We start from the raw sequence: 20,275 nt of genomic DNA, 5'->3' as shown, positions 1-20,275 counted from the left end.
CAGTTTAGCAAACTAAACTCTAGCGGCTTTGAGAGAGAAATTAGGCTCTCCGACTAGTGACGGCACACTCGTGTCGAAAAAAGGAGTGATAAATAATAATAATAATAAAACTTTGCAACGACTAAGAAGAAGAACACTTATTATAAAATGACTCAAATAAACTTAAGAGCCCCCAAGTGACTTGGGTAGAAGAATGATTGCATGTACTGAAGTACTTATATCATATCTATGTTCAACCGAACTTTAAACGCGTCTTAACCGACCGTCAGCTTCTCCCTCTTCAGTCAAGGACCGAAAAGTGTTATGTACTCCATCGGTCGAGAATATCGACGGTGTTTCCAATAACCAGGCAATCAGGCCATAAGGCTGTAACAGACAAAGCGCGCTCAGGGAACTTATGCTATATTACCGTGAAGTGTAAGAAGCATCTTCGAAGAAAATAGTACCCCCACCGATACCTTTCTTCGGTGCTCATTGTTATTATGAGACTTGTGAAATAGATTTTTTGTACTCATGAGTTCCGTTGTGTGCCGACCATCATTGAATAACTATAAGAGCGCTAGCTTTCGGTTTCACCCAGTCTGAGGTCCGGCTCGGGTGACCCGATCGTGACAATCGCAGAGGTGCTCCCTTTACTCCCTAGCCGAACAATCGGGAACGTAGGGGTAAACACAGGAGCGAGGCAACCCAGCTTGCAAATCGCTTAAGTCAATGTGGTGCATATTGTGGCGTAATACACGAACTAGGAACGAAGCCGTACAAGTATAATCATATGCAACAGGAAAAGCTTCATAAAGGAAGCCCCCAAGTAAACGGGGTATTTGAATTTGTGCGTCACAAACAAAGTTTGGAAAAGGAAAAAATTTTACAAGCAACTTTTTTCCAAAAAAGTATAATGCTTGGTCGAGCCGAACACAAGTTAAAAATTTAAAACTTTGAGCATGAAGGCAACTTAGCTGGTTAATGTGTTTGGTATTGATGACGCGGTCCGAGCTTGATGCGGGACAAGGTGCCATCCCCCAAGCCGGTCCCGAGGTGGCGGAGCAAGGAGCTCGGCACTCCGAAGTGGTAACATAGCACGGTCAATGCAGGCCGGCAGAGTGATGCCGAAGTCCCCGGCATGGGGTAATGAAGTGTTGACGAAGCCCCCCGTCCAGCCGAGGTGACGCCAATGGATATAGTCCGGTTGGATCATTTTCCTGTGCCACATAAAATAGTGCAAACCGGAGATAATAGTAATAATGATAATTAAAAAATCGTTGCATAATAAATAATTTATGCAAAGTGAGTAATAAAAGAAATATGTCCTGGCGCCGAAGTCAAGTCGATGCAGGGCGTCGGCGTGATGCGGTAAAGGCGTGGCAAAGCCTGAATTCACAGGTCAGTCCGAGTTCCGGATGCGGCATTCACCGGACTATGTACGGAGACTGACCGGACCACCATGCGACCATCGTTAATGTGGCCACCATTTGATAGACCTGTGTACATATGATGGACAAACCAGAGTAATAATTTCTTGGGAAAAATTGAACCCAAACAAGTAAAAAATACTAGGATTAATAGCACCTAGTTTATTTGTTGTAGCAATCCGAAGGAAGGTGATTCCCAAAATTAGGACTCGATCCGCACACCCGTTACCGGAGTAGGTTGATGAAGAGACGATGAAGCCCCCGGTCCAGCCGAGATGTCAAAGTAGGTCGTGACGTGGTCGATGCCGGCTTGGTGAAGCAACCGTGCGGCGATGCCGGTATGCCCGCTCCATGTAATCCGTGGGGCGGCGATGTTGATGATGATTTATCCTTTGCAATGCCGGACTCTTGTTCGGCTTGGCGAGATGATGATCCGAAGAAGTTGAGCTCGGCTAAAGTGACGACGTGTCTAGCACAGGTCGGCAGCCGTGGAGTAATATTGCCGGACTGGTTTGACACCAGCATGATGTTGAAGATCATGTTCAAAAGATCTTACAGTTAGTGTGATGTGTTCGGGAACAAAACATAATACCCCATACAAAACTTCCTTCAAAAGGGATGTCCGAAATCCTGTTCATAAAAAAGATGAACTCGGGTCGGATTCGTTTTCGCGCAGAAAACAGATCCGAAAAGTGATGCACTAATCGGAAGGTTCCCGGAGTTTGGACAGTCGGATCGAGCCAAAATTTTTAGAGGTGGTAGATATAGGAATTCCGCAGCCGGTCAACGGTTGGATCTTCCAAAGGACGTCCGAGCTAGAATCTGGACACCATGCCCTAAACTCATCCAAATTCCCGTCCAGATTTGACAGGGCTCCGGTATATCGTGGATTGCCAGAGATTCCTTCATCGGAACTCGACAAAATTTTCCAGGGTTGTTGTAGACTCAATTCCGCACAATTCCACCAAAGCGATCGTCAAAGCGATACTCGAGGAGGTGGTGGTGGCAGATACGAGTTCGCTGTCCAGAAAAATAGCATGGTCGCTTGAGGGCAATGTTGACATTGAGCCCCCGAGCTCCATAGATGATTCCTCTGTGATCTTGATAGAGATCGGAGTTGATGTTTGATGAAGGCCCTCGTCCGGACATGGTGATCCGAACACGGGGCGCAATTCTTGGTCGAACCAAGGTGACCAGTCGAGCTGGTGACGAAGATGCCGAAGTCGCAGTTGATCTGCAGGCGAGCCATCGATCCTTTTGTCGATCACACAGCGGAACTCTCAATGAAAGCACCAATGTCGGCGTCGGGCCCGGCCCGTCGGCGTCGGGCCTCCTCCACCTCGGCCTCCACCTCCCCCACTCCTGTGATCCCCCTTCCCCTCTCTTTTTTTCAGTTTTTTCTGTGTTAGTGTACTTAGGTTAGTTAGTTAGTATAGTTAATTAAACATATGATTCGATAAACCATTCATCTTACATTCAAACATAACGTAAGTTAATTAAACATAAACCTAATCTACTCGTTGTCGGAGTCAGCGAGGTCCACGACCTCACCCACGCCGCCGTCATCGTCGTCGTCATCGCTGTTCTTCACGGCGGCGTCCCAGTCGACGCACCGTCGCCATAGCCGTCGCCGCGTCTAATGCAGCATGGACATCAGGGCCTCTGCCGCCGCCGCTTGCAGTGCTGCCTGCAGCTCAGCGGCCTCTCTCGTCGCCGCCACTGCCGCCGCCACCTCTGCCTGCGACGCCCGTAAGGCGAGGAGGTAGCCGGGGGTGTCGTCGGGGTCGCTGTCCTCATGCAGCACGGCTTGCTTCGGCATGATCTCTATGGCGGGAGGGGCAGAGGACCCGGCGACGGCGAGCGCGGGTGCCGGGCGGCAGGAGGAGTTGGTGGATGGCGTGATGGTCGGAGGGCGACGACGGGAGCGGGGCGGGGCAGATGACCAGCCATCGGTCATTCGTCGGAGCTCGCTGACGACCGCCCAATAGTCCTTGTCATCCCAATAGCGACGACGGCCATCAATGTTCCAACGGCCGCCATGGTGGGTGCTGAGGTCCTCTGTCGTGGCGTCGGGCCCCCTCGTCGGGTAGCCGTCGGCGATGATGTGGAAGATGCGCGGCAGACGGCAGCCAGGCGGCACCATTAGCCAGAGGTGGATGAGCTCATCGATCTCCAACGTACCGAGGCTCGATGGCCACGAGCCGCCCCTCGGAGGGCCGCTGTTGCCGCCGGACGCCATGGTCTCCGCGGAGAGAGGAGTCATCGTCGCAGGAGGCTGAGGTGGGGTGGGGGAGGCCGACCGGGGGTGATTTTATCGACGGGGGTGGGCGGGGGCGGCGGGTTAGGTGGGCGGCGAGGAGCGGCGACCCACCGGAGTAAAGCCGGCCTTAATGGTGCATCGGGAGACGGAGCTGAACGCCTCGGGAACCGTCGCCTCGACGCCACGTTGGTCGCACGACGGGTCGAACCTTTTTTTTCTCCTCTTTGACCGCCGCGACATGGGCGTACGTCGACCAGGTGAGGTACATAGACGCGCCGACGTCAGAAAGCAGGCGGCAAATGGGACGGCACATTTGCCGTTAGCTGGCAGATGACAAAGCCTCCCGTTAGCCACCTAACGTCTGTTCTTTGTCGTCCACGTTCTTTGCCATCCGCCACCGACGGCAAAGGGTCTTTGCCGTCAGCTATGTGAAAGCAGACAGCAAAGAAGCTGTTTACCGTCACCTTCTTTGCCGAACAGGTTTGCCATCGGCGGCTGACGGCAAAGAGGTTCGCCGTCAGCTTTGCGGTCATTTGCCGTCTGCCATGGCAGACGGCAAATAAGCTGATTCTTGTAGTGTTCACACCTAGGAGTCAGCAAGTTAACAGCATGATCCAACCCGAATTGAAGAAGGCATCGGCCAAGAGTACTCGGTGACGATGTACATTGCGCCCTAAGAGCCGGTGACTGGCTCTCACAATTACCTAAACGTGCTTTCGAGATCACCACTGTTTGCTAGGCTTATTGCGGAAGATGCTCCTCCTTGCAATTATACGTTCAATGGTCATGAGTACAGGATTGTTAGGGCTGTTGTAGACCGGTGAGGATGGCTCGAGTTTAGGGCTTGTTTGGTTTCTGTCCTCACCATCGTACCTGAAAAAAACTACTACCTGGGATGGGCCTGGGAACACTTGTGATCTATGCCTGGGAAGGCTAGCCTGATAGGAGTATGTTTGGTTGCTGCCTTAGCCTCGGAAAGTACTAATGATATTTTGTAAGGTTAATAGCATGTACAGATGTGGAGCCCACAGAACTAGTAGAATATTTTAGATCGAATATATAGCCAGGCATGCACCAGACTTGTGGAATAGGACGCCTGGCCCCAGGCTAATGATGATGCCTGGATTAGCCCAGGCTAATGAGGGCAACGGGTCTTCTTAGGCCAGTCAGTCTGTCAATTGCCCAGGACAGTAACCAAACAGATCTCAGGCAGGTTTCAGGCATGCTCGTGCCCAGGCATAAGATTTTCAGGAAGGCAATCAAACTGACCCTTAGTCCCATCTTGCTTACAGGGGGAGGCCATGACCATCTTATAAGGGAGAATATCCATCCTTCTTTCAGTCCGGGCTTTTGGGATGGAGTGGACTCTCCGCTAAATGTTGGCCCATGTGCGCATAAACGTCGAGAATGTGGGTGAGTGCGGGCTAGGCCGAGTTGAACGCTAACATCTAGTATCAGAGCCAACATCGCCATGCCTTCCTGAGGGGCTTCTTAGGGGATGGGATGTTAGGGCTGTTGTAGGCCCGTGAGGCTGGCTCGAGTTTGGCCCCACCTTGCTTACGGGAGGAGGCCATGACCATCTTATAAGGGAGAGTATCCCTCCTCCTTTCAGTCTGGTCTTTTGGGATGGAGTGGGCTCTCCGCTGAATGCTGGCCCATGTGGCATAAACATTCAAAAAATGGGTGAGTGTGGGCTAGGCCGAGTTGGACGCTAACAATGATGGGCCACTACCTTACACATAATATCTATCCTCCATGGGCCGTATTTGTCAAAATAATTCCGCAACCAAAAGGTAACAAAAGTTCTCACTTTGCAACACGTCAAGAGTCTATTAGAAAGGATGTGGAGAGAGGTTTGGGTGTGCTTCAAAAGCGCTTTGCAATCATCCGTGGCCCTGCGTGTATTGGAATTACAAGTTTCCATGGTAAATCATGACTTGTTGCATAACATGATCATTGAAGATGAGAAAGAAATGCCTGAGAACATTCGCTACATCACCAATGGGAATCCTGTTAAGCTAGAGCATGATCCAAAAGGGATTCAAGCATTCCTTAAAATGCATCGGAGGATCAAGAACCGAGAAGTTCATACCCAGCTCCAGCATGACCGTGTTGAGCATTAGTGACTCTTTAGAACACAATATTAGCCCTCAAATGGCTTGTAATAGCAAGACTCATTTAGTTGATCACTGTCCTATGCTTTTGAAGTTAGGCAATCTAAACATCAGTCATTGTAAAATTATGGATGTCATGTTCTTCAGATTAATGAAAGGCGCCATCCCTTTGTTCAAAAAAAAGTCTGCCATCTATGTCCAAATTTTATGGATTTAATGACAGGTAATACCCCCTTCCAGAATCTGGAGACATTTAGGCTAGAGCTAGTGTAAATATTAGGATGACTTTGTTGGTATCTTGCTTGATGACCACCTGCAGCTCAACAAACGTGTCGACCCGCGGCTCAAGAAATGCATCGACCTGCTCGATGCTTTGGTCAGGACGGCCCTTAAGTGCGCAAGCACAATCAGATCATGATATGCTTTCAGGCTAGTCCTTGTTCCTCTTCTAGTTTGCCAGTGGTAGTTGTTTGCAGTTGAGTGTCACTGAGCACGCATTTAAATTTGGAGGCTGGGAGAAGAATTCACCATGTCAATATCATCACTAGTTGAGAACAACAGTACACACTGATATCTGGAGTATAATACTTATGTTGTGTTTGCAAGTCAACGAAGAGGTCCGCTCCGTTCGCAAATTTGGATTTTTTTTCTTTTTTTTTACTTGTCCGTGGCATGGCTGCTGTTGGGAAAATTCGAGGAAGAATTTAGAAATCAAAATAGCTGATGTGATGTTTTGTTGGATCAGGTTGTAAATAGAGGAAATGATGACATCATGGAATCTAAACTGCATAGAAGCAGCACCCTAGCTTTTCGTTTTCTAGATAATGAGTTAAGAAGTGAATGTCAGTAGTATATCACAACGTTCAGGTTTTGCATCCTCATTACAAATGGTGCAGTTCCTCCATAATCTGGTGAAACACCATCCTACCGCTGCACCATTTCATTTCAAACTCTGTGAAGTATTCATCCATTCCAGAGAAGCTTCAATTCATATTTCATTGCTATTTGGATCCCAGAGCATGTAACACCGGTATCGTCAGTGATGATGCTACCATTTGACCTGGTATACTAGTTATGTGGGCCTGCTACTGGTATTCCGTAGAATCTGATTATTGTTGTAGAGGTGCTTGGAGGGAATGAATATATGTTCTGTACACATGTCGGATTGTAAAAAGGTGTGCATGATAAGTGAGCAAATGGTTCTGGCTGTTTTCTGGCCCTGCACCAATTAAGAGACAAAAAGAAACACACACAGGTCGGCTTTGCTCAGAGCATCTCCAACAGCCGCGCTATATAAACGCCGCGCTGAAAAATCAGTGTTTTTTGCGCGCGCTACTGCTCCGGGCGCTTCAGCGGAGGCGCAAAAACCGCGCGCGGCATATCTAGTTCAGCGCGCGGGCCGAAACGCCATCGCGCGCCGCTTATTTGCTGCGCCCGCTCCCGCGCGCTGGACTCTCGAGCGCTCGCTCGCAACTCCACCTACCCCATCCAGCCGTGGCGCCGTCGCCACCCGGCGACCGTTCCGGCGCTTTCCCGGCTATCCTCGCGCCGCGGCGGCTTCCTCCGCCTTCCTCTAGTCAGCGCCGTCCCTCGCGCGCGGTGGTCCTCCGACGAACAATGCGCGGCCTCTCGCTGCCGCTCGGCGCCCGCAAGGTATGTATTTCTCAAACTTCATGAATTTGGTGCATGTTGATTGTAGTTTTTATAGCCTAGTATTGAACATTGTAGATGAGTTCGTCGTATGATTCTTCCGAAGAAGAATTTGATATAGAAGAGGAGGAGGATCTTGCAATGATCCTAGCTATGCACATCAATAAAAAACCGAAGCACAGTGGTTCGGTTATGGGTCGGCAGAAAATTTGGAGGGATAAGATAGATGCCCACAACAGATTGATAAGGCATTATTTTACGGAGAATCCCACATACCCCGAGTCGTACTTTCGTCGCCGGTTTAGGATGAGCACCGAGTTGTTCAGGCGCATTGCAGAGAAATTAGCGAGCCATGACCAGTTTTTTCAGCAAAGGAGGAATGCCGCCGAAGAGCTCGGGCATAGCACCTTTCAAAAGGTGACAGCCGCTTTGCGTATGTTGGCATACAGTATCCCGGCTGATCTAATTGATGATCACTTGGCTATAGGTGAGAGCCAAGCCATCATGTCTGTCAAGCGCTTCGCAGTCGGAATTGTCCAAGTGTTTGGCCAGGAGTATTTGAGATCTTCCAATGCTGAAGACGCCGCAAGGCTATTGGAGATGAACAAAGCTCGCGGGTTCCTAGGTATGCTTGGCTCAATAGATTGCATGCATTGGAGTTGGAAAAATTGTCCAAAGGCACGGCATGGGCAATTCCACGGCCAGAAAAGGGGTTCCACTATAATCCTTGAAGCGATGGCCGATCAAGAGACTTGGATTTGGCATGCTTTCTTAGGAATGCTTGGATCTTTGAATGATATCAATATTGTCAATCGGTCACCACTGATGAATAAGATTGCAAATGGTGATTTGCCACCGGTGTAGTTTGTAGCAAATGGTCGTACATACAACTGTGGCTATTATCTTGCGGATGACATCTACCCAAAATGGCAAACATTTGTGAAGCCGTTGAAAAAACTGGAAGGTAAGAAAAAACTTGATTTCCACAATGCTCAGGCGGCGGCTAGAAAAGATGTGGAGAGGGTTTTGGGGATTTTGCAAGCCCAATTTGCTATTGTAAGAGGACCGGCTAGATTTTAGGATCAAAAAATGCTTTGGTACATCATGCACAATATGATCATCGAGAATGAGCGTGGCCAAGATGTAGACTACTCTCAGTATGAGCTTTTGGGACATCTCGTGCGAGTGCGGCGGAGGGCTGAAAGGGTGGCCCGTTTTGTTGCCTCCTATCATGCCATTCGACGTCCCGCAGCGCATGACGATCTTCAGAAGGATCTCATTAAGGAGTGGTGGGTATGGAATGGGCAACAAAGAGCATCATGATTTGTGTGTTTGATATTGTATTGTTGAACTATTTGTTGTGTTATTGGACTATTTGTTGTATTGAGAACGATAAACTATTTGTTTGAGTTGTAATAACGAAATTGAACTATTTATTGTTGATTTATTTTGTTTGTGTTTAATCTTTTTTTTGTGTTTGCAATGCATATGTTATTTATGCGAGAGTCGTGCGCGCTACATTTTTGCGTGCTACTGGAGCTGCGCATGTACGCTGCATTCTAGCGCGGCTGCTGAAGCCAGTGCTGCCCGCCGCGCCAAATCCGACGATGAGCGCACGGCAAAATAATTTTGTAACGCGCGACGCGTTGAGCGGCTGTTGAAGATGCTCTGAAAGTAAGCAAGTCACCGCTAGTAAGGCCAAGAGGCCAAAGACCAGCTAACCAAAACCTGTGCAGGCAAGCACCAAGCAGTAGAGAATACCATGATATATATTCGGATGCTTGGTGACCCCCCTTCCTCTCGCTCTCTCGCCCCCACACACTTGAGAAGATGTGCTCACATACACGCACGCCGTCCATGATGTTTTAGATATAGACATGTTTTTACACCGTGCAGCTTTGACCATTAAGCTAGTTAGTGACAAACTAATTAACTATTCATAGTATGTTAACTCATGGAGGAAAGATTGTGACTAATAGTTTTCCATTTGTAAACTTACGTACCAAGTTACTTCCTCCGTATCAAAATATAAGGCGGTTTTTTTACACTACAGTGTCACAAAACGTCTTTTATTTTGATACAAGGGAATATATATTTGATTTTCTTTCTCTTCTATTCTACTATTAGGGCATGCAGCAGCGTGTCCACATGCATGTATATATGTAGTCTGTGAGTATGTATGCGGTGCTGGCGTGGCATTTGAGACTGAAGTGGTAATAATTAATCCTGTGCATCTCGATCGTCTAGCTTTTTCGAGTAAAGCAGGGCCATGATTGCTCCCGGAATCTCTCTATCTCGCGCGCGCGGCGACTAAAGGTTTTGGAAGAAACATTCGCTTGTGGCTGGGTGAATTCGCTGTCGCCTCTGTGCTCCCTGGCTGCATTCCCGGCCGGCCGCTTTGCATATGCCGTAAGCAATGAGCAAGGCATCTATATATGGATAGATATCGGCGAATGGAACTGCATGCGCAGCAACAGTCTAATGATTAGGAACAATTAATCACACACACACGCACACACAGGAGCTCACTCAAAAGTTGGTGCACAAATGAAGCCAAACTGGAATTTTCTCTTTCTTTTACTGAAAAAGGAAAATCGAATGTTGGTCCTCAGCCAAACACACGCGCACATGTACACGTTAATTTGTGCCCACTTATCTCCCTTTTCTGAGTCTGAGCGGCGGCTTACCGCTCCTCTTCCACATGACTAAACCCTCGGGTTGGCGAAGGTTTTTCTTTAGGAGAAAAAAAAAGAAGGAAAAATCCTTGAGGACTCGTGATTGTTCTTTGCTCCAATGATACTTCCATTTTTTTAATTTTCTTTTCAGGCCTGTCTTTTTAACCTGCAAAGGAAGTAAACAAATAAAAGAATTCGATTAGATGAGATCACATACAGCACCAGACCAGTTTGTCACTGTCAGGTGTAAATATGTGCCATGCATCATCGCAAAGGGCAATGCCCTCGTCGCTCGCAAACAAGAAGAAGTGTAAATGTGGCGTGGGATGCATGGGTTAAATTCACAGGAGATGAGCTAACCATAGTATGATTTGGGCGCATTGCAGCGGAAGCACTCGGTTCTGTTGGCGTAGTTTTGCACGTTACAATCCAGTCTGCATCGCCAAAACGTTAACAGGTGGTTAATTTCCTTTCTTTTCAGGCCTCACATTCCTTGGAAATTAAGCTAGCTTTAATCTAGGCAGTGGAGCATAACCGATTAGCTAGCTAGCTAGCTAGCTAGGTAGATATATAGGGGCCGGAGGCAGACGACGGACCTGGGGCAGATCCAGTCGCCGGCCTTCCAGCCGGCCTGGCCAGCGGCGTTGAACCCCCAGTTGTGCGCCACGGCGGCGGAGTCTGTCCTTGCGGCGCTGCACTTGAAGCAGCTGGCGCGATTTGCGTAGTTATTGACGCCGCAGCAGCCGCAGTACCAATCGCCGGGCTTGACTTCCCAGCTGCCGCCCATGGCCGCGTAGTCCGGCCGCTCAGCGCCCAGCTTAGCCTCGCCGCACCGCTGGCAAGCGTCCCGTTTGCAGAAGTTGAGGTACTGGCACGACCTGCAACTCCAGTCACCCGGCTTCCTGCTCATCATCACCTTCTCCATGGCTATTAATAGTCTATCTATCTATCTATCTATCTCTCTATCTATCTATGAGACCAGTAGTCAATCTGGCGTGCGTGCGTGTGTCTAGTCTAGCTATCAATCTAACCCAAGGAGAAGGTGATGAGAGGCAGCTTAATTAGCTTGTCTTGTGTTGGATGGCTGGGTTGGTTTGGAGATGGGAGCTAGGTGGAGCGGTCTTTTATATACGGTTTGGTGCTGCACCAGGAGGAGAGCTGGCTAGCTTAGGCCAGTTAGTTGGGGCCCAAGTAAAGCCGGACGGAAAGGTGGATGCATCATTGTTTCTTCCACCTCCACCTTCACCTCCATGCAGATGCAGGGCAGGCTAGATTAAAGCTATCTATCTGGCTCATGCATCATGCATCCCCCCTTTTTTTCATTTCTTGCAGCAACTGGGAATATATCCCCACGATTGATGGGCCTCTCCATGCTCTGCAAGCTAGAGATCACTGTGCTGTGTGTCCTCCGGTCTCCAGCTTCATCACGCAATCTCGCGTCCCCTCTTTCCTTAGTTTTATTCTTTTGTGTTTGCCAAAAGGACCAAGGACGACTTATATTAAATAGTACAAACTCTTTCAAAAATTGAAACAAACATCCAAATTTTGGGGTGCCCAAGTCTTCTTCCATCTGCATCATCCACCCACAGTGCACCGTGAGCAAAACTCGTGGCGCGCAACCTCTAAATTTCTGTCTCAACGGAACAAATTTTTTTAAACCCAAGAGCTTGTGAAAGCAGCGTCCGACAAGTTGTTGATGCAAAGCAGAAGACGCCGACAAACCGCGTTCTGTGTAGCAAATCGATGCCCTGAAGAAGCAAACGTCGGACAAGTCCTGTAGAACGGCTCAATTCCGACCGAACGGAGCCGGGGAACACAAATATCACACGCTCCGCAACAGGCCGAGAATGGCCAGCCTACGTAGTTGATCAAGCTATTAAAAGTTTAGTCTTCACTCATAAGTATTTAGATCCTTAGCTGAAATAAATAGTATAGTATGAAGGAATGCAAAAAACATCAGTAGATCTTCAGGAGGGTGTATATATGAGAGTATTGTGCACAATCTGAGATTTAACGTTATTTCATAAACATATTTAGGCCTCAACGGCAAGGATTACACGAGATTGGGGAGAAAGGTGCGGGGCCTGTCTGGTAACTGTAATCTAGTACTATTTCAAGGATTACACGAGATTGGGGAGAAAGGTGCGGGAGTGTGAGAAACACATCAAAAGTGCACTTCTAATCCCGAGATCAAATGCTCCCTCAGAAACAGTACCATTAGACAAATTAAAAAATCTGACTTCGTTTGGCTACAAACATTGCTTAGTTTCCTTCGTGCATATTTTAGACGTGAAACCATGTTCGTGGAGGTCTTATCAAAAATAACAAAATCAGCACTCCAACACACTTTTAAAAATATAGTGTTTTTGGAGTATTGATTTTGTTTTCTCTTGCCCAGAGCATTAAATCTGTTTTTTCTTTGTGTATTTTTTCATGTAAGTAGAATATTCAAGAGTGGTTGTTACCGGAAAAAAATTCCAGAATGTTTTTTTTTTCAATTTTAGTGTTCACGAGGGTGCATTTGAGACGGGAGCGGAAACTCCACGTCCAAAACGCAATCACTATTTGAATCTGATAAATAGACGTGCACACATTTTTACAGCACAACTAGCTAGTTGGTTGAGTTTATAAGTTTACTGTAGGTGTATTCCCTTAGATGAAACAAATAGTGTAGTGCAATAACATAAAAAAATACAGTGACTACCAGAAAGGTGTATGATGTGGGCGAAGTATTGTGTGCAATATCGAGGTTTAACATTTTATGAACATAAATATATTGGCTCAAGCCTCGACAGATTTTGAAAGTTATTTTACGTGAAATTACTAATATTTTAAATAATTTTGACCAAAATTTGAATTTTGACTGAATTTAGGCTAAAATTTTGATACAAAATATTTCATAGCAACGAAAATTTCAGCGAGACTTCGTTAAAATTTTCAAGCTAAGACTCCCCAAGTTTCAAGTTATTCTCCAAATCCAACCTCTATAGGAATTGTTTTATTTTTGTATTCATGGCTTCATAGTTTTGTGCTGAAAGTTGGTATCATCGTACAAGTTAAGTGTTGGTATTATATAATTTGAAAACGATTCCTCGGTTCGGAAGTCGTAATTTCAATGTTGAAAATCGCGATGCTTGATCTTAAGGTTCTAGGCTTTGTACTTGAAAGCTCTCTTCGTTTGTCAAAGTTGAAAGTTTTAAATTCCTGACTACAAACTCGTGATTTCCTGTTGAAAGCTTTTGTCAAGACACCCAATGAAAGTGTCACTAGAAGCTTTCACCCTGCTGAAATTAGTAAAGCTTTTATTTCCCATTGAAGACTCATTTTTTTCGCGGGTAGGGCATGGGTGGTACCTCTTTGGGAAGTAAATTGCTCAAAACCATCACATTTGTGGCTAGGGTACTCCAAAACTACCTCTTTTGCCAAAAAATAACAGAAGATTACCACCTCCACCGTGAATGAGTAACAAATCGCATTAATTCAAAATTGAGCCACGTCTAACAGCAGAACTGACGGGTGGAACCTGTCCATCGAGTTGATCTAGTGAAGACTAATCCTAGTCAATGTGTTGACCTGCTGAGGTGGATGGGGTCCCACCTGTCAGCCACAAATTTTATTTACCCCTCTTCCTTTTCTTCCTCTCAACATGGACAAGAACGTCGACGCACTGCATGCCGCTCACCGCCCTTGCTGGTCGACGGTCGGCCGAGTCCTAACCGTACCCATGCTTGCGGCGCCCGTCAGGAGGCCCTAGCTGCGCCCGTGCTGGCGGCCATGACCTTGGCCGGCGAGGAGCGAGGTCGGCGACGCGGATTGCCCAGAACTAGAGAGAGTCAGGGAATAGAGGGGGAGCAAGCCGGGTTGATGAGGCCGGGAAGCGCGGCAGTGGGGCGTCCCTCCCGTCGTGTTTGTCGACGGCGAAGGCGGCTGGGGAAGGCTGGCGTCGGGAGGCAACGTGGCTAGGGGAGGCCGACGTCGGGAGGGAAGGCGGCTGGGGGAGCTGGGTCGGGGCCATGGCGTGGGAGGTAGTTGTAGGGGTTGCGCGGGTTTGTGGCGCGGAGGCAGAGTCACCGGCGAGGTAGAGGGCTCGGATTGGAGCGGCGAGCATGGATCTGAGGTGCGGAAGGCAGAGGCGGCTCAGTTCTTGCAGGATCCAGGCGAGGGCGTGGTAACAGCGGCGGCAGGAGGGCTTGTCGAGGTCACCATGGAGGGGAGGGGGGAGAGGGGGAAATAGAGATGTTAGGAGGAAGAAGGAGGTGCGGGGCTGACATGTGGGACCCTTGGCCACCTCGGCATATTGTCCACGTAGATATGCCACGTGGACCCGACAGGTGAGCCAGCCCTGTCAGTTTTTGGGTTAGTCGCGGCTCATGTCTGGACCAGTGCAATTTGCTATCTGCTTGGTGCAGAAGCGGTGGTCTTGTGTGGTTTTTGACAAAACCATGGTAAAGAAGTATCCTAGCCATAAATATGATGGTTTTGAGTAATTTACTCCACTTTGGGTGACATTGTCGGTAGTACAGTGGTGTGGGGAGGGGGAGAAACTACATTGGCATAGCGGTAGTTATTTACTTACATATTTCTTAAGGAAAGTGGTCGTCATTTCTTAACACCTTGTTACACAAACTCCATACAGTTTTTCTAACTGATAACTTTAACTAAACTAAGTTTGTGCAATCGTATATTCGTATTCTGCCAATATCAACGTGCAGGATGGGACTGCACCGACACACACACCTGAACAAGACCCATTCTTACTAATCTTTGTTAAACTATGAGCCACTTCATTAGCATTTATGCTAATATTAAAAATCCTAAAATCGGCAGAGATCCATAGCCACCATCTTGAAGCCCATGTTTCTGATGTAAAGGCAGTAGTTTCCAAAATAATAGGCAGCCAAAACTCAAATCGATACAAAATCCTCGGATTGCACGCATGAAGCTCCTCCTCCACTGATGTGCAGATTGGGACAACAGCCCCAACAGATTTTCAGACCCGGCACCACCCCACCACTTGTGCCTGAAGATGAGTGAGGATTGAAGCTAGCATCAAATTTTACCTAAGCTTGGTCGTAATGATAGTATCATAGCTAGTATCATGCATGTCAACTAGTAGATAATTTTGATGAGGTGTCATAGAATTAAATAAAGAAAAAGAATGTTGAATATTATATCATGATACCGTATCATAATAAATGCTATGCTAATATGTGTCATGCATGACAATAAATAAAGTACTACATGATACTAATATATGATACTATGCATTAGGGAGGTAGTATCATACACTAGTATCATACACATGATACTAGTATATGATACTCCCCATTACAATCAGCCTAATTCCATCAGGCTTGAGGGGGCTTCCATACTGCAGCCGATCTTGCATGAGTCTGTATACCACTCCGCACTCTCATAGGCTTTCTATTTCTCTCAACTTTCATGGAGAATGCTTTTTACAGCTGGCAATGTACATTGTAGCTCAAAATGTTTATTGACATACATCATAACTCAAAACATCCCAAAAACTTTGAATGGATCCAATTATTCATGCTTGTATTTCATCACATAATGTACAGCTGGCAATGTTTTTGTTTTGAATGAATATACATATTGTACTTGAGATGTAGTTGTACATTTTATTTGTTTTTAATACCGCATGCATGCACTTTTGAGCATTATCATTTGTTTTTAATACTTACTCCCTCTGATCCATATTAATTATCAGCGACAATTAATATGGATCGGAGGGAGTGGTTAAGTATATTAATAGCATGTTCATAACCTCCAAGCTTCACATCCAACCATTAGCCACACAAGGACGGTAGAGGCTGAAATATAGATGTGTTAGAGCTTGTGCATATGGTGCAGCACAACATTTGATGCTCGAAGCTAGGCCTCAGACGATGAGCCCCGCCTCAAATTATACCCGTGGGGGCTTGCTTTATGTGATTCCCACAACTCCATATCTCATGCCCTTTCCAGGAAAGGTCCCCCCTGACCCTGATGGCGAAGCTCCTCTAGCGTCAAAATGTTGTAAGACGGGAAAGCTAGCTAGGCTAGACTATGCAAGGAAGGTCTTATGTGGGGGTTGCATATTCTCTCTGGCTACAATTATGGATGCAGGTCCATCCCCAAGGTTTTGATGCCCTCCTCCCATCCTGTAATGTCCACACAATCTCACAGGGTATAGGTAATACTCTTATTGAGATGTATGCATATTGAGCGCCCACATGTATTGTTAGATGCATGGATTAATATATTGTTATGCGTCGTGGTGCACTTAGATTCATGGATTAATATATTGTTATGAAGTGGACTAGACAATATATACTCCAATTATTGCTGAACTATATAACGTTTATTTCATATTCCTCACAAACAAGCTGACACTATCTCTGTCCTGATTTATTGGTCTCATTCGTATTTTGTGCCAAATTTAATCATAAAGTTAACTAAGAAAATGTTAATGCATGTCACGAAAAATTATATCGTGGGGTTCATATTTGAACATGGATTCCGAAGAAATTTTCTACATTTAACTTATATTTTATTAGTTAAATGATGATCAAAATATGATCCTAAATACAAGGGAGACTAATAAACCATGATTGAGGTAGTACCTCTAAAATTATTGCCCTCCAAACGTATGTACTCCCTCCATCTCAGTTTATAAGCCTTGCATGTGTATCTAGGTTGTTAATTTAAGATGGAGGGAGTATATAGATGGCGTGATGTGCATTAATTCATGCATACCGATCTGTCACTTTGGTTAAAGCGCTTCTGCACCAATTCCCATTCGTTTCGCCCACTCGTTCGCCCATGTACACACTGGCATCTCTACATGTCACCATGCCTTGGGTGTGTACGTGTAAGGGAATCAAATCTTTCATCACCCCCTGTCGGAAGGAAGAGATATATCGATGCATCCATCTCCATCTCGTTTTCTCTTTGAGAGCCAATTTGGTTTGCCCCTGCTCCCTGATTTAAAGCTTCAATTCCGAAAATGCCACTTCAGGCTTGATTTTGACTACGCTCTTGTTTCCTCTGGTTCCCCGGTGCCATATGCGTTGGATTCTCTTTGCGGCCGGGCAGCCTGAAAAGATTTTTGAGATGGGTGAGAATAGATAACTAAAGGAAGTTGTTGATATCGGATTGGACATTCTCTTCTGAGGACAGGATTCTAGAGTTCAGTGTGTAGTATTATATTGGATGCCCCTCTTGGCAAAAAAAAAATACACGACTTATGTATAAACTAGATGCCACGGGCATTGCTGCGGGAACTTTGTTAAAAGAAATGCATAAATAGTTGCTACAAAATAACTAAAACTAGTACTATAAAGAAAATATATGTTTACAAATAATTAAAAAATAAGAAGCATACAAAAAGAGAATTCTAAAACAATTGTAGTCAAATGTGAAGGATGCACTAGATAAGTATATGGAGTTGCTCAACACATATACGTTCAATACAAAATGGAATGGAATATAATAATTTAGGACTAACATGCATGTATTGCTGATGTGACAGCACCGCATGCATAAACTAATTAATGCAAAAGGTGTAATTTGTAACTAACATGCATGACTTGTTTATGTGCCATATATTTGCATGTCTAGCAAAAATAGGTAGTTGGTTATAGAAATTTAGAAGGTGTAACTTGTAGGAGTAACTTACACGCATGACTTGCTTATGTGACATGTTTGCATGTCTAGCAAAAATAGATGGTGTGTTCTAGATATTTAGAAATAGAAGATTGGCTAGCTACCCGGTGGCCGTAGGTGAAAACTTTGTTAGTTTTATTCTGAATCAATTTGCATGTCTATTTATGGATGGAAAAATGGAACTTTTAAAACACAGTCGGCTCTGCATCTATGAATTCGAGGTGTCTAATAATGGTGCGCCGCGATGGATAATGCATGATGATGTGGTTTGGAGTGCTTAGAACAACTCTAGAGTCGTCGTATGTGACCGAATGCTATAGTAACCATCCGTACGATGTTCTTGAACAAAAAGATCAGTCTAGCAGAGTCATCACCTCGCGCTCCACTGAAACGCACTGCAAAAATCGTCCTGAAGTCTCCCTATTGAAGGGTGGTGGAGGGAATATAGAGCTATTGATCCAACAAATCTTGGCACTAGGGACATTTCAAGACGTGCCTGCTCTCCTGACCGCCAGCACGCACATTGTCATGCCACTCTCATCACATGGCACTGCTCCTCGCCGCTAATCCTTTCCCGGCCCTAGCACACCTCGCCGCAGCCTCGCTTCTACTTTCATATGTCCGGCCGACTACCACCTTGGCACCACGTGAGCTCTATATGGTATGTCTCGCATCATTCCCCATTTCCCTGCTCACACGCCGACGGTGCACCATCGCCAACTCTATCTCGTGTGACAACCATGAGACATCTCGCCATCTGGTCTCAACATATTCGATAATTTTCCCCAAGGTATATATTTGCCACATATTTCTATATGTTTACTTGTCTAACCTCTCATATATTCGTGTAGATGACATAGGATTCACAATATCTATAGATGATATCGGCGGTAGACAAAGAAAATGATTTTTTAGGTTCACAATACTTATAGATATAAGTGCATTTCCAATGGCATCCCTCCAACTACTCGCAAACATCTGGACCACTCAGTATAGAAGCTTTTTGCCATCCAATACGGTGCCGCAACTGTCCATCGACGCGTCCTCGCCTACGAATTCCCACAAACCGGCCACAAGTTGGCGGACCTCCATCACATAGGACTCCGACACCCCCGACCCACTCAAATCCCCTCTCCTGGACCACTTTCCCCCCACTCGATCCCTTCTCGCTTTGCTCTGTATCCGCACCCTCCTAGTCCTACGTCCCACTATACTACTCCGCTCGCCTCCCAGGACTTCTCGGGTGTCTGCCCCAACGCGCCTGCTCGCCTTAGACTACGGCGCCATCCACCCCGAGTCCGTCCGCAGCCATGTATCTGACGCCCCCTAGCAACACCGTCCATGCCGGATACCACACGCTGCAAGTGTTTCTGCCAAATGTCATTGATCTTTTTTAACATTATCATTGTTTGTTTGGAGAAAACACGATGGCTGGGTAATCGGTGATGGAGGATGAGTTGTTCTGCCATGCATGATTGGCCAGAAGTGCGGACTTTGTAGGCATGAAGCAAGGGGGCCCGGTGTTTTGGCTATATGTGCAATCTTGGTTTCATGATAAAAATTATTTCGCGCCTTACAACTTACATGTGAATCGTGATACATGATCGCAATGTGAAGTGGGTAGCCCATCATTGGTGCATCTACTCAAACTCCGTCATGAAGTATTGTTGTGCGATTGCACAAGTGGACAGAAGGTGGTATCATACTTTTTTACTTCTTGTTGTTCTAAATGTTGATCAATCCATTAATTCACTCAACGTTTTAACTTGAAACTCACCATGTTGTATAGCTCGGATGCGCTATCGTGTTGTACCAAACAATGGATGCTAGGCAACATTGTTGGATGTTTCTCAAGGGGTACAACGTCTGATGACCAACATTTACGGACATTGATGCATTGTTGGACTTGGGTAACGTTGAATTTCTATCATGAATTTTAAAAAGCTTGTTGAACATCCGATTACTTCAGTCATAATATTTATTTTTGAACTATTGGTATACTAGAATATTTACATTTTATTTATGGATGAATTGTTCTATTGCTATTTTCTTTAATTATTTTGAGTGCTCTGGACATAGGAAAGTAAATAAATAGAGATAAACATTTGATAAATGGGATTAGATGACGGGCTTCCGTATTCATGTCTCCGAACTAATAGGGCAGGTTTGGTTGCCCACGAAAGCTCAACCAGGCCCGCTGTATGCAACATCTTTTCGGTGTTGGGCTGTTTGGTTACATGCACATAGCACAGTTCTTAAGGCACATCGGGCTTGTATCGCTAGAAACGCTCAATCAATCGTTTCGAGTGAGTCGGGCCCGAGCTATGCTCTCGAGCCCATGTGGGTGGCTCTCACATGTGTGTATGTGGTTTGTGGGTATTTTCTTCTAAGCACCTCTTTAATCACACTCATCTCTTCTACACAACCGTGCTTCGATTCACGATAAGTTGTATACGAAAAATATGCACCTCGATGTTCTGATTCCATTCAGGCGATCCAACC

At 46.1% G+C, this 20,275-nt stretch overlaps 1 protein-coding gene across 1 annotated transcript; it reads right to left on the bottom strand.

The window, feature by feature from the left end:
- Window positions 1-9,981: 9,981 nt before the first annotated feature.
- On the bottom strand, window positions 9,982-11,201 carry LOC125534116 (RNA-binding protein involved in heterochromatin assembly dri1-like). The gene is made up of 3 exons (XM_048697412.1): window positions 10,705-11,201; window positions 10,469-10,542; window positions 9,982-10,274 (listed from the first exon to the last, which is right to left on the bottom strand). The coding sequence occupies exons 1-3, from the start codon at window positions 11,031-11,033 to the stop codon at window positions 10,270-10,272; spliced, it is 408 nt and encodes a 135-aa protein (XP_048553369.1). The 5' UTR covers window positions 11,034-11,201; the 3' UTR covers window positions 9,982-10,269.
- Between the last annotated feature and the right edge of the window lie 9,074 nt (window positions 11,202-20,275).

This window comes from Triticum urartu, chromosome 2, assembly GCF_003073215.2.
Source record: "Triticum urartu cultivar G1812 chromosome 2, Tu2.1, whole genome shotgun sequence".
Classification (NCBI taxonomy): Eukaryota; Viridiplantae; Streptophyta; class Magnoliopsida; order Poales; family Poaceae; genus Triticum; species Triticum urartu.
Note: the sequence above shows the minus strand (reverse complement) of the source record. Positions and strands in the feature narration are given on the sequence as shown.

Bases quoted from the DNA above. Each gene is read 5' to 3' on its own strand.
- LOC125534116 (XM_048697412.1), bottom strand. From the start codon at position 11,033: ATGGAGAAGGTGATGATGAGCAGGAAGCCGGGTGACTGGAGTTGCAGG. The intron at 10,543-10,704 runs GTCCGTCGTCTG...TTGGCGATGCAG, and splicing joins GGCGACTGGATCTGCCCCAG to ACTGGATTGTAACGTGCAAA.